Source organism: Paramormyrops kingsleyae, chromosome 19 (genome assembly GCF_048594095.1).
Source record: "Paramormyrops kingsleyae isolate MSU_618 chromosome 19, PKINGS_0.4, whole genome shotgun sequence".
In the NCBI taxonomy this organism is placed as follows: Eukaryota; Metazoa; Chordata; class Actinopteri; order Osteoglossiformes; family Mormyridae; genus Paramormyrops; species Paramormyrops kingsleyae.
This window is the reverse complement of record NC_132815.1, coordinates 642,640-657,538: the sequence shown is the minus strand read 5'-3', so window position 1 is coordinate 657,538 and position 14,899 is coordinate 642,640. Positions and strand designations below refer to the sequence as shown.

The 14,899-nt window shown below is 47.1% G+C and overlaps 1 protein-coding gene across 1 annotated transcript; it reads left to right on the top strand.

The window, feature by feature from the left end:
• The first annotated feature begins 210 nt into the window (after window positions 1-210).
• Window positions 211-2,628, top strand: arf6a (ADP-ribosylation factor 6a). Its single transcript, XM_023812984.2, has 2 exons — window positions 211-414; window positions 574-2,628. Exon 2 carries the CDS (start codon window positions 1,414-1,416, stop codon window positions 1,939-1,941), a length of 528 nt encoding a protein of 175 aa, XP_023668752.1. The 5' UTR covers window positions 211-414; window positions 574-1,413; the 3' UTR covers window positions 1,942-2,628.
• The last annotated feature ends 12,271 nt before the right edge of the window (window positions 2,629-14,899 follow it).

The following is a 14,899-nucleotide window of genomic DNA, read 5'->3' as shown; positions in this document are numbered from 1 at the left end:
ATGGTTAATGTGCAGTCAACAACAAAGAGTTTCTGGGGGCCAAAGGTACTTCCTGTTCCAAATCGCATTCCATAGCTTTATGTGCCATAATTGCGCTGTAACTGCGCGGTAACCGCACCCCTACGGCGACCCGTGGTTTTATCTGGCTAGGCTCTACAGCGCGCAAAGAGGGCGGAGTTTGACTTCCCGTTTCAGCCCGATGATCAGTGAGCATGCGCACATGCTGATGCCATAGAGAGGCGCCTGTGTGCGCGCATGCTGACTGGATGACTACTGCGTGAACTGCGAGAGGAAGTGGCGGCCGATAGAGGTCCGCACCTTTTCCGGTACATAGGAGAGCCGCTGTGCGACCGAGAGCAGCGAGAGAGGCGGGGAGGATCCACCGGGGCGGTGCGGGGGTTGCTGCAGTTGCAGGTATCAGGAAAAAAATCCGTATTTGAGATCGTGAAAATAAGTAATGCGCGCTGAAAATTGTGATTATGAGTATATTATGTTGACGGAAGGACAAAATAGATCTTTTTAAAGTTGTTCTTTACCTCCCCCTCCCTTTTCTGAACCGCTCTAATGTTACAGGGAGAAGAGAAGAGGTATCTCTCGGATGAATCAATGACATTTGGAGTTACTGCGGTCCAGGTGGTTCTGTTCCCAGCGGCGGTGCTGTTATTTCATCTTTGAAGCTTTATCGGGGAGCATCTGGAAATTGCAGGGCTTGGCAGCTATTTGCAGATCGGAATAAAGCCGAAAGGAGGACCTCGCCAGACCAGGAGGAAGTCAGAACTGCTGTAGGCTTCGAGGGCCTAATCCAGACATCTCATCTTTTGAATCTTATCAGCTATTTCTTTTTGTGATATCGATTTTAACGTTCCCTACGTCATCGGAGAGATTCACGAAGTTGAGTTACTGTATTTTAATGTTGGAGACAACTGGCATTATTCGAAAAGTCAAATATAAAGCAATGCATGTGTTCCGGCGCTCGCTGTAGGTGTGGGTCTGAAAAGTTCCCGCACGCAGCGCTGTCCGGGCTTTCGGTTCGCGGAATCCTTCGCATGTCAGGCTGCTGCTGCCATCATGACTTTACGCTGAAGTCAAAACAAAGGAAAACTGACGCAGATCGGTACCGCCAGTGCACAGTGTCTGTCGGTTTTTGATCTTTTTAAGCCTCTTCGAAGAACTTTAAGTGAAGACACCAGTCTGTAATATTCTGAATACCTCTGTTAATGCTTAAATACCGCGCCATCACCAGAAAGTGTTCTAGAAGTGCCGTATATAATTAACCCCTCCTGGTTTACAGACTTCTTGCTGGTCGTTAAGACGAAAACGTTTAACACTTTAATTATATATTTTTTTTTAAATCGCCAGAGGCGCGTAGCGACCACAAGTAATTTCCCTGGATATTTATGCAAAATTTACAAAATGGGGAAAATGCTTTCCAAGATATTTGGCAATAAGGAGATGAGGATATTAATGCTGGGACTGGATGCAGCAGGAAAGACTACTATCCTTTACAAACTGAAGCTGGGCCAGTCCGTTACAACCATTCCCACTGTCGGTTTCAATGTGGAGACCGTCACCTACAAGAACGTGAAATTCAACGTGTGGGATGTCGGCGGCCAGGACAAAATCCGGCCCCTGTGGCGGCACTACTACACGGGGACGCAGGGGCTAATCTTCGTGGTGGATTGCGCCGATAGAGATCGGATAGACGAGGCCAGACAGGAGCTGCACCGCATCATTAATGACCGGGAGATGAGGGACGCCATCATCTTGATTTTTGCCAATAAGCAAGACCTGCCCGATGCCATGAAGCCGCACGAGATACAAGAGAAACTGGGTTTAACCCGCATCAGAGATAGAAATTGGTACGTGCAGCCCTCCTGTGCGACGACGGGTGACGGACTGTACGAGGGGCTAACTTGGCTAACATCAAATTATAAATCTTAATCGCTGTGACTGTTGCAAAAATGAGAAGTTGACGCAGTCAGTTAATAAATAACATGACTTCTCAGAAGAATAAAGTTGATTCTCTTATTTTTCTTTATAATGAACATCAGCATTTATTTTATTATTTTTCTTAAAAATGCCAGGCTTTTACATTTTCTTTGTACGTTTGTCACATTTGACTTAATTGTTGTACTTTAATTGATAAATGCCCCCTCCCCCACCAAAAGGCAATTTTGGCTTTGTCTAATGTGTGTGTCTTGGAGGAAAGCGGATCATCTGGTTATTCTACACTTTTTTTCCCAATCCCCCCATGCTCAGAGTTAAGGTTCAGAATGCTTACAGTCTTAGGTGGGGTTGGTGAAATGGGATTGTGTTTGTTGTAAGAAGGGTAGTATGCAGGTTGCCACTGAACTAAGGTACACTGTCAGTTATACGAAGGACAGATATGAATTGCTTGAGTTTGAGATTGGTTTCCATTGTAAATTCCTCAGTCATTTTAATCTGATCTAAAAAATGAAGGATTATGTGCAGTGTCACCTGATGTCTCATTATCTGGTACCTTTTTTTTTCTTTTTTTGCTCTGATCAGGGTAGTGTTCCTTTAGCATCAGTCGGAAAATATAACAATGTAGCATAATTTTGTATGACATTAATACAAAAATAAAGTATTTTATATAACAATACCTCACCTCTGGAAAGCGTGGGCAACATTGTAGCACTGGAATAATCCATGATCAGCATAAGTAACTTATCAGTGTAGACTCCATTGTTTGGAGTCTGACACACCAGAGCAAATTTCAGGCATGTCTGATGGTATTTGTTTGGTTATTTCATGCAATATGCATAGTTTAAATATTGGTACATTATATGGCCAAAAATTTACTGAAGGATTTCTGGGGACTTTTTCAATTTATTTTTTGTGAATTTGTTTTTTTAAAGTATGGATAAACACACAAAGCTTGCAAATAGTAAGGCATCTTATCAAGCAAATGCTTTTTTCTCACAGGTTTCATCTTAGGGGTTAGGATTTGTGGATTGAGATTGAAAGCCACTTCTTTGTGCAAGAGGGAAAAGCCTGATTATGGCAGCTTGTGCTCAGTGATTAAAGCTTCCAGAAAACTCGTGTGAAAGGAGTAAGTGAGAGCTTATCCATTAAGATACCGGCCTTGTCAAATAAACTGCAGTCAGGAAGTGATGCAAACGTTTCACTGACCAGAGGTGGAGCTAAGAGGTGACTGCTTGCTTTGTTTAAAGAAAAGAAGTCCACCAACGACAAGGGTGTGACCATCTATGCCCAAAATGCAGCTGTGGTCCACACCTTTTCATGGAAACCACCCAGTGATAGCTGAAGAATCAGGTGACTCATCTGAAACGTATATCGAACTGCATCTCCTGCTGGTGAGACCAGCAATATCTAACAGCATCTCCACAGTCTCCACCAATAAGAAAAGTGTTAGTTGGTTGTGTGGTTTCAAAAGTTTTTCCATCCCCTGTAGATGGAAAACGCTTCAAAATCCTTACACCCTTGTTTATGTCCCTGCTTTCAGCAAGACAGATTAGACCATCTCTAGCTGACCGCTGTGGTTTGAATGCAGGAAGTTGCCTTTAGAGTTTTCCTGTGCACCTGAAATACGCTCAGGGTTGCAGGCTAGTGGTCACCGGCTGATATTTGGACTACAGCTTGCTAGTAAACAATGCAGTGCGGGGCCCAATTCTCCTCAAACTGCTTGAAGTTTTTTCCAAATCTTTCTCTTGGAGCTGGCTGGTTCCTCTTTAGTGGAGGCGTTGGCTGTCTGCTTCTGGCTTGGTGAGTCATGAGAACGTGACCGTTATCTCTGTGGTCGGCCTGGTTTGAGCGTCACCTGCCGACAGTAGGTGGGGCGTCAGTCACTGCAGACGTTCACTGCAGCCTTGTCTGATGGCACTGAGGGAGATGGGCTGTGTCTCAGGGAAGCATGAATGCACTTGTCACGTTTACAGCTGCTTCAGTGACTAACCAACTAAGATTTTGCTTATTCAGCCCTTAAACACAGGTAATTAGGGTTAGAAGTGTGACTGAAACAGACCATGGATTCTGCCTCATTCTTAAGTACTCATTCTTAACTTCTATGCATGTGCATTTAACATCGAGGGAAGAGGTTCCATATCGTCACCTGCACTTTGCCAGGCTGCAGTACCAAAAAGGTGTTTGTTGTATATATACAGGGTTGTCCAAGCACTACATGACATCCATGCCACTTAATATGAAATGTTTTTCAAGGTTCTCACAGCAAGCTGCAGACATGGATGAGGTACAGGTGCAGGCATGTCCCGCGGGTGGAGGTGTGGTCCTGTGGCAGGGGCGGAGAAACTGGCACCACTTTTCATCTGATTCCACGAACGCACTTCAGGTGCTGTCTTGCTCATGCTGTTTGCATGGAGGATTTCTGAAGTTCCCACTTAATGTTAATCTGCAGCTGCTTCAGAGTTAATCACAGATGGGATTACACTCGGGCTCACTAGTAAGGTTTCCATGAAAATGTAGCCTTGGTTACAAGTGTGTCATTCAATCACTGGAATAGTGGAAAAGGTTTTCTAGGACTTGGAAGCGGGGCAGGACACACTGTAGCCAGCTTGCAGTTCTGTATTTGCAGTCATGGAATCAATATTCTGTGATATACCGGCCTCCTGTCACCCTAACTGACTTGCGGCTGCAAGGTGCACGGATGGAGTCGTTTTTGTTCTGAATCGAAGCAGTTGAACAACGGTTCAGACAATTTCTAACTGTATCAGTGAACATTGTTCTATATAAATGACATAATTTAACCCTGTGAAAGGTAATGGTCAGAGATGTATAGTTGAGGTCCAGAGAGTCCAGACCAAGATTTTGTTTTAACCAATCAGTTGAGTACTCAGTGACTGTTTATTGGGTGAGCTTTCCAAAGCCTTAACAATATTTCATTCGTAGTTCTATCTTACGAACTTACAAATGACGTAGCGTTAAGAAGGTATGGGAAATTCACCCTGTTCTCAACTGATTGGTCGAAACAAAAGCTTGGTCTGGATTTTTTGTTCTTGGACCTGAACTATCCTCCTCTGGTGATGGTGATTCATGGCACAGTTACTCTCCTCACTTTTTTGACTGGTATCAGTGCACCTCCCAGCCACCTCTGCTGTGTTTAGTTTAATTTGATTGCCTGCCACCCACCAGCTGACACTAGAGTCCAGCAAAGTACAGATCATTAATTTGTTTTAGTTAATACGCTTGTGTTAACATACATCCATATAGTCAAAATCATGGAAACCCCTAATATTACATGAATGTCAAGGATCTCTTAAGTCTGGCCGCTTTGTCTTCATAACAGCTTCAGTCCTTCTTAGAGCGTTGTCATACACATCCTGAACAGTGTGCAGTAGGATATTTTATTCTCCGTCTGGAAGAAAAGCCTCTGGTTCTTTGGGGATTTGTGGAGGTTAAAATCTACTTCACACTCTTCTCTTTAGAATGTAGGGTGAGTGAAGAGGTGACTCATCAAACCATGTGACTCATCAAACCACGCTGCTTTCCCCCATCACTCAGGGCTTTGGCTTTTGCATTATGTATCTCTGTGTTGCCTTTGGATGGTAACGGCATAAAAATACTGGGATTGAGCCATTTCACTTTCACTCTTGTTACTGTTGCACTGGGCTCCGCCTCCCGCACACAGCTTTGACATGACAGCTTGGGCTCCGCCTCCCGCACACAGCCTTGACATGACAGCTTGGGCTCCGCCTCCCGCACACAGCCTTGACATGACAGCTTGGGCTCCGCCTCCCGCACACAGCCTTGACATGACAGCTTGGGCTCCGCCTCCCGCACACAGCCTTGACATGACAGCTTGGGCGCCGCCTCCCGCACACAGCCTTGACATGACAGCTTGGGCTCCGCCTCCCGCACACAGCCTTGACATGACAGCTTGGGCTCCGCCTCCCGCACACAGCCTTGACATGACAGCTTGGGCTCCGCCTCCCGCACACAGCCTTGACATGACAGTTTGGGCTCCGCCTCCCGCACACAGCTTTGACATGACAGCTTGGGCTCCGCCCCCTGTTCTTTCATCAAACCTCAAATGTTTGTAGATGTATACAAGGCCTAACTCTGCCAGTGACTAATGTTCAAAATAACTGTGTTTAAATCAGTGATTTCCCCAAGCACGATATGTATCTATTGACCTTTGGAAATGTGTAAAGCAGAGCTTTTTGAAGATGCCATAAATTCCCCGTTTTGATGGGATGTAAAGCACAGCTGTCACTTAGCACTTCCCCACTTATTGCTCAAATTTTCAGATACACACAAATGTTATATTTTTAATGGGCACCTAATGCAATGCTTTATGCAGCAAATGTTTTGTTTTATATTATATCTAATATTTCTCAACTCCAGTTAAATATCCACTGTTTTCCATCACCTTGCATCCAGCAGAGTGAGTCTGGAGGTTGAAAAGTGCCCTGGATGGGATGCCAGTGCAGCCCTCACATGCAGTCACATATCAACAGGTTAGGGAGACTCCCAGAGCACTTTGAACCATCGCCATTGAACACAGGGCTACATGCAGGAGTCATACTGGATGGTCCCAGGGAGAGATGGACACCCACAGCCAAGGTGCTATGCAGACACTGTGCCTGCCTGTCATGCATGTTCTTAAAGCGATACTGAGTACTGTGCAATACTGAGTACCATGGACAGAGTGCCACCCTTCAGCCACTGCACCTGCCTGACACAGAGGCTCTTAAAGCGATACTGAGTACTGTGCGATACTGAGTACTGTGGACAGCCACTGTGCCTGCCTGTCATACAGGCTCTTAAAGCGATACTGAGTACTGTGCGATACTGAGTACTGTGGACAGAGTGCCACCCTTCAGCCACTGCACCTGCCTGACACAGAGGCTCTTAAAGCGATACTGAGTACTGTGCGATACTGAGTACTGTGCGATACTGAGTACTGTGCGATACTGAGTACTGTGCGATACTGAGTACTGTGGACAGAGTGCCACCCTTCAGCCACTGCACCTGCCTGACACAGAGGCTCTTAAAGCGATACTGAGTACTGTGCGATACTGAGTACTGTGCGATACTGAGTACTGTGCGATACTGAGTACTGTGGACAGAGTGCCACCCTTCAGCCACTGCACCTGCCTGACACAGAGGCTCTTAAAGCGATACTGAGTACTGTGCGATACTGAGTACTGTGGACAGCCACTGTGCCTGCCTGTCATACAGGCTCTTAAAGCGATACTGAGTACTGTGCGATACTGAGTACTGTGGACAGCCACTGTGCCTGCCTGTCATACAGGCTCTTAAAGCGATACTGAGTACTGTGCGATACTGAGTACTGTGGACAGCCACTGTGCCTGCCTGTCATACAGGCTCTTAAAGCGATACTGAGTACTGTGCGATACTGAGTACTGTGGACAGCCACTGTGCCTGCCTGTCATACAGGCTCTTGAAGCCAGAGTGAGTACTGCGTACATCTGTTTGAGGTTCACGTGATTTCATTTTCAGCAGTCCAAAGGCATGCGATTAGCCAATTAGCATCTCTAAATTTCCCACGGTGTGTGTGACAGACAGTTAATAACAGCAGCAATGAATGTATGTGTCCATGATTTCCACCTTCAGCCACTGGGGGAGGGTGTGTGTTTACTTACAGTGTGCCTGAGGTACTGGGGGGGGGAGTCCAAGCACACTTCTCTTGGTTCTTGACAAGCATGACGGGGAGGGTGGCATGCTGGGGGGGGGGCGCAGCTCTGGCTCTGGGCTTCACAAAGCAAGTTGCTCCTTCTCTCTTCCTTACCTCGGAGTGAGTGTGCTCTGTACAGGCCCACGGGGAGGGAGCCATGCCCACACGGACTCATGCCCACCGCCTGTCAGCTGGGCATTGTTGGGACGCTGTCACTGTTTCCTCTATGTCCTGATGAATCCTGTGAGGCCCCACCATACCCAACTGCACTCTGACCTCAAGCTGCATTTTGTGAGAGGCTGCTGGCATTAACTGCCCCCCCCACCCCACCCCCCCTTTAGACATGCATCGCACCAGTCAACCTCGGCCCCCCTGAGAGCCCTGAGTGGTGCAGCCCTGCAGGCCGAGCACAAGGTCTGACGGAAGTGAGCAGTAGGAGTTTGCTGTTTTAATGACTTCAAATTCCAGTGGAGCCTAAATGCTGACTTGAGGTCACAGCCCGGGCAGTGGGGGGGCGACTCATCAGCTGTTCCTCTTTACAGCCTCCCTGCTGTACCCCCCCAGCCTACACCCACCTACTTATGGGCTGCTGGCCCACATGGGGGCCTCCGCCCCCCTCCACACCACGTGACAGTAAAGCACCTCCAGGAACCCTTCCTTCTCCAGTGTAAAAGGGGGCTGTATGTCGTCCGGCCAAGAGGCTGTCCAAGCCCCGTTTGATAAATATCATGCAAACTGATGAGTCAGTCGCTTTCTCTGGGCTTTGCTTGGTAAAGAACAAGAATGATTTATTATTCAGATGAGCTGTCTCAACTCGCAGTGCGTAATGCTGACTTTGCATTTCCCTTGGCTGTGGGCATGTAGCCCTGTGGGACACAACAAGACACACACACACCAAGGGAGACACACACACAGCAAGACACACACACCCACACCAAGGGAGACACACACACCCACACCAAGGGAGACACACACACAGCAAGACACACACACACACACACACCAAGGGAGACACACACACAGCAAGACACACACACACACAGCAAGACACACACACACACCAAGACACACACACACACACCAAGGGGGAGACACACACACAGCAAGACACACACACACCAAGGGAGACACATACAGCGAGGAACACACACACACCAAAACACACACACACACGCAGCAAGACACACAGAGCAAGCATATACACCAAGACATGCACACCAAGCACACACCGGTGCATCAGTCCAAGTGATCGTAATGCACTTAAAATAAATCTGCTATTCTGAGAGCAGACAGCAGCAGCATCTGGAGGTGAGTGTGCAGTTACACCTGGAGAATCACGCTGGTTCTGTGGAGGCTGCACATTAAACAGGGAAACCAAAGACACTGGCTTTCCGCTCTAGCCTGCCCACCCTGGTGTGTTTCCTGCAGAATTCAACTGCATCAGCATTTCACTGGAGACATTAACAGAGTGGCCAGCAGATCCTTGGCTTGTGTTACTGATGGATATATGTTATATAAATTAATAGGAAAAAAAATAAATCAAAAATAATTTCATTCATGTTGATGATTGGCAGTTTAAGGCCATTGCCTGATGTCTGCCACAGCTGTGACGGAGCTACGGCTTGTCAGAGACGATCAGCTGCGTTTCTTCATTATATGTGATGTGTGTGTTTTGGGGGGTTGAGGGGGGTCAGCAGGGTGGGGCTACCCCCCCTTTGGAGCTGGACAAGCACTGAGCCTCGAGACACACAGATCTGTCGTAGGAGAAGCCTCTGCTGGTTCGGCTTTGCTGGCAGGACTGAGGGGGCCTGATTGACCCGGAGACACCAGGGACGTCACATGGGATGACAGCATACGGGCCCCCAGGGGAGGAGCTGAGCAGGAGCCCCCTGAGAGTCATCCTCAGAGTCCCGATGACGTAAGGGAACATGCAGAGGGATAGTCTGCACACACAAACAGTGCCAAAATTGGGCAGGTGTGTGGATGCTTCCGCGCGATCTGACCCCTTGATGTTCTCACACTCAGATGACATTACATCTTACTCTGTACTGAGTTATGACCAAATATGAGGCGGGATTTCAAAGTTTGTGGAAGCAGAGACCAGTTCATGGTGTAGGAAACGCAGCTGGGACATTAGCTGAACAGCGTAATTTCTCTGCTCTTTCTGGGAGCTCATGCCAGCCACTGGATGCCTTCACCACCCTGATGATGTTTTCTAGTTTGATTACTGAGGCTGGACGACTTCTCAGCATAATAAAGCCCTTTTTCTGACAGAAGGAGTCAAGCAGGATGATGAAGTATATAAAGTACATAACCGTAACGTGCTATTGTGCCCATTACATAACAATGTTCAAATCCCATAATAAGCTACACTGTTCCATGTGCATTCTAGTGTTTGTCAGTGTGCAGCAAATCATGCTGAGGAGAGTAGCTGAACTAATTAGCACAGCTGCATAATTAAACAGGGAAATTACTCCAAATGCCTTACGGCTTCCCTAGTACCCTGAGCTGTGAAAGGTCAGCAGGTCTTGCTGTGAAACATGTTCTGCCTTGCAAGAAGATACCCAGAGCCTCATATGTGTGTCATCTGTCTGAAGGTTTGGTACAGAAGAGGAAAGGATCACTGAAGATTTGCACTTCTGAAGATTTAAAAAATACATTTTATTTTCAGAAATGGACAAAAAAAAGCATTCACCTCCAAAGCTGTGCTCTCTGATGATTAGCATCTGTGGTAAAGCTTGCAGAGTTTTGTTGCACATGTACAATAAGAATAAAGACATCCGTCTCATCAGCTTCAGATAACTAATACATTTTTAAATAGCTTTGAAGTATTTTAATTTCTAAATCACAAAAGTACAAGCATTTAATGCTGAATTTATGGTATGTGTTCAGTATTACCTGTCAGATTTAAATTAGCCTACTGTTTCCTCACGTCTGGCGTTTGTCTTCCTGGAAATGCACGGCCCGTGCTGCTCAGAGGAACCTGCCCCCCCCCCACGCGGAGAGCTGCTTCTCATGCACCTTTGTGGAATTTTGGGACAGGTTCCCAGTTATCCCTGGGAGGAATGGAAGTATATTTTCAGCGTAGAGTGTCACGGCTGAAGCTCCAGTTAGATAGCTCAGAGTTGTTAAAATCTTATCTAGCTCTGATTTAAAGGAACCCAGGGTTTTAGCTTCCGCCACACTAACAGGAAGACTATTCCATACTCTAACTACACGCTGTGTAAAGAAGTACTTTCTTAAATTCAGTTTAAAATGTTTTCCAGCTAATTTCCACCTATGGCCACAAGTTCTTGCATTTAAAATAATATTAAAGTAGCCGTTTGCCTGAACAGCATCCAGACCTGTTGGAATCTTATATACCATAAGTATATGCTGTTTGAATATGGGTGTCATATTAGCATGCTTCCAATCAGAAGGTACCACACCAGTAGATAAGGATTTCTGGAATAGTAAAGTTAAAGGTTGGCTAATAATGTCCCTCATCTCTTTTAAAACTATAGGTAAGATGCCTTCAGGACCCTGCGATTTATTTATTTTGAGCTTAGCTAGGCTTTGTACCACATGAGCCTCAGTTACAGTATACATATATTGGTCATAGACGCTGTATTTGTACTAAATGGTGGTAAGTTACTCATGTCCTCTACTGTGAACACCCGAGGAAAAGAATCATTAAACTCATTTACTATATCAATTTCATTTTCAATTATAAGGCCCTTACCATCCTGCAAATTAGTGATTAGCCCTTTTCCTCCTGACTTTATTCTTAATTTCCTTAGTAAACCACCCTGGCTGCAGTTTTCTAGATTTAGTTTTGCTGGAATCAGGTAGGAAGTCCTTCTGCACTTGCAACAATGTGCTTTAAAAAATTCCCATGCCTCTTCAACAATTTTGCTATTTAATTCCATCCAGTTTCTAGTTTCAGTCTCATACCATTAAAGTTAGCCTTCCTAACATTGTATTTTTTGTTTTGGACTTTGCTCTTGTTTGAGTGAGAAAATGTTATGTGTACATAACACAGCATACAGTGTCAGCCAGTATCAGTCACGCACATTCTGACATGATCAACCGAAGGATAATCTTTAGAAATACTGCACAGCAGGTCCTGGGTTAAGTGAAGCGTCCTGTCAAGTGTGTGTGTGTGTGTGTGTGTGTGGGTGGGGGGGGGGGGTCGGCCACATGGCTACGAACCTGAACGAAGCGTCCTGCCAAGTGTGTGTGTGTGTGTGTGTGGGGGGGGGGGGGGGGGTCCAGTCACATGGCTGAAACCCGAACGAAGCGTCCTGCCAGGTGTGTGTGTGTGTGTGTGTGTGTGTGTGTGGGGGGGGGGGGGGTCCAGTCACATGGCTGAAACCCGAACGAAGCGTCCTGCCAGGTGTGTGTGTGTGTGTGTGTGTGTGTGTGTGGGGGGGGGGTCCAGTCACATGGCTGAAACCCGAACGAAGCGTCCTGCCAGGTGTGTGTGTGTGTGTGTGTGTGTGTGTGTGTGTGTGTGTGTGTGGGGGGGGGGGGGGGGGGTCCAGTCACATGGCTGAAACCCGAACGAAGCGTCCTGCCAGGTGTGGGGTGGGATCCATGACAGCTGCGGATACAAAGTCTGTGCTGTTAACATAAAAAAAACATTAACTAAAGTGACAACTATTCACTCTGAGCCCAGAAGGTCGCAGTACTGACTAGCTTGTGGTTATAGAAAAAGATGTGATGAAACAGATGAAATGGTATTTCAGAATCTCCCATTGTGTGTATGTGTGTGCCCTCTTGTGGACTGGCATCCCGTCCAGGGTGTCCCCTGCCCTGTGCCCTCTGATGGACTGGCATCCCGTCCAGGGTGTCCCCTGCCCCGTGCCCTCTGATGGACTGGCATCCCGTCCAGGGTGTCCCCTGCCCCGTGGCCTCTGCTGGACTGGCATCCCGTCCAGGGTGTCCCCTGCCCCGTGCCCTCTGATGGACTGGCATCCCGTCCAGGGTGTCCCCTGCCCCGTGCCCTCTGATGGACTGGCATCCCGTCCAGGGTGTCCCCTGCCCCGTGCCCTCTGATGGACTGGGATCCCGTCCAGGGTGTCCCCTGCCCCGTGCCCTCTGATGGACTGGGATCCCGTCCAGGGTGTCCACTGCCCCGTGCCCTCTGATGGATTGGCATCCCATCCAGGGTGTCCCCTGCCCCGTGCCCTCTGATGGACTGGGATCCCATCCAGGGTGTCCCCTACCCCGTGCCCTCTGATGGACTGGGATCCCGTCCAGGGTGTCCCCTGCCCCGTGCCCTCTGATGGACTGGGATCCCGTCCAGGGTGTCCCCTGCCCCGTGACCTCTGATGGACTGGGATCCCATCCAGGGTGTCCCCTACCCTGTGCCCTCTGATGGACTGGGATCCCGTCCAGGGTGTCCCCTGCCCCGTGCCCTCTGATGGATTGGCGTCCCGTCCAGGGTGTCCCCTGCCTTGTGCTCTATGGGACAGGCTGCAGGCATCCTGTAATTGACTAGAGGTTGGAAGATGGATGAATGATTGATGTTTTGTGCAAACCTTTGAGCGCCCTTAATGATCGAATACCTGATAGATAAACCGGCTATAAATGATACCTATAGACTCATGTATTGTTTAGTTATCTGCAGCCAAGCAGTGGCTCACCCTATAATCCCACACCATGAGCAATTTTAGCATTCTTAAAGGTGGGGAGCATAATTAATATAGAGGGGCCGACCTTATCATTACCCAGTGATATTGTGGCTCAGCACTGTGACTAAAGTGCAGTAGACAAGCGATTCCACCGGTTTTCTTTTTCAGACTCTCCACTCAGGCCACCTACTTGGGATTATCTGCTCCCCCTCCTGTCCCTAAACAAGGTCCAGGCCCCACAGTGCAGGAAGCTGAAGCTGAAGCTGCAGGATGGACTCCATCAGCAGTGGCACAAATGAGGAGCAGCACTTTACAGGAGTTACCCAGCTGGCCGACCCCAGACCATATCTGCACCTGTCAGACTAGCTCCTTCTGCAGCGATGCTCAAACACACTCTGAACGGTGGATGAAGGAAAGGTGAGAGAAACCTGCCTTGCTGACACAGTGAGCAGGAGAAGTGCGACGGCATGTGAGCACTATTACCTGGAAAAATTAGAACCGGCTGAACAAAAGGAAAACGTGAGAGGAATACATTTGATAAAAGGCGGAGTGTAACCTAGACGAGGAGATTCTAACGTAACACTGAAACAAGATATACATGGGATGGCATATGAAAGGTATATATTTTAGTATTATACTCTAATACTGACTGTCAGCAGATATTTAAGCCTTGGTAATATGCATATTCAGATGGATGGTACCCGTGTAAATAATGGATGGTACCCGTGTACCTGATGGATGGTACCCGTGTAAATAATGGATGGTACCCGTGTACCTGATGGATGGTACCCGTGTAAATAATGGATGGTACCCGTGTACCTGATGGATGGTACCCGTGTAAATAATGGATGGTACCCGTGTACCTGATGGATGGTACCCGTGTAAATAATGGATGGTACCCGTGTAAACGATGATTGGTACCCGTGTAAATAATGGATGGTACCCGTGTAAACGATGATTGGTACCCGTGTACCTGATGGATGGTGCCCGTGTAAACGATGGAGGATGCCCATGTAGATGCACCTTCTGTCAGAAAACATGTGCAATTAACAAAAGCTACAGAACATCTCCATTCTCTACCTGAATATTTACAATAGTTAATATAACTTTTTTTTACACAGTATATAATTGTTTCCCTTAATCACTCCTCATGCATACAAAACACTTCAGAAAAATTATTTGCAATAGTAAAATATTTCTGACATTCATTCACAGTCGCTAAGTTCCGTAATGGAAACATGACATTATTGACATTTCCTTCCAAACTGGGTCTTTCATACATTTTCTCAGTCAATACGCAAAGCAAAGCGCGTGATGGACTGGGCACATATATGCTGTTATGTACTTCGTAGCATTTAGTATCATGTGTTTGTCTCCATCTAGTGGGGAAATAGACGAAGTCGAATTAATAGACCATCCAACCATCTTCTAATACCCTGATTAGGGCACAAGACCCGGAATGGGACTCCAGTTCAAAGCAGGGGGCATAGATCCACAAGGGGCAACTTAGAGACGCTAATCAGCCTGACTTAGTTATTCAACTGAGAGAAAACTGGTGTACCACCACTTTACTTTCGCAGAACAGAGAGAAGTAGGGACTCTATAATTGGATATAATAATAATAATAATAATAATAATAATCATGTAA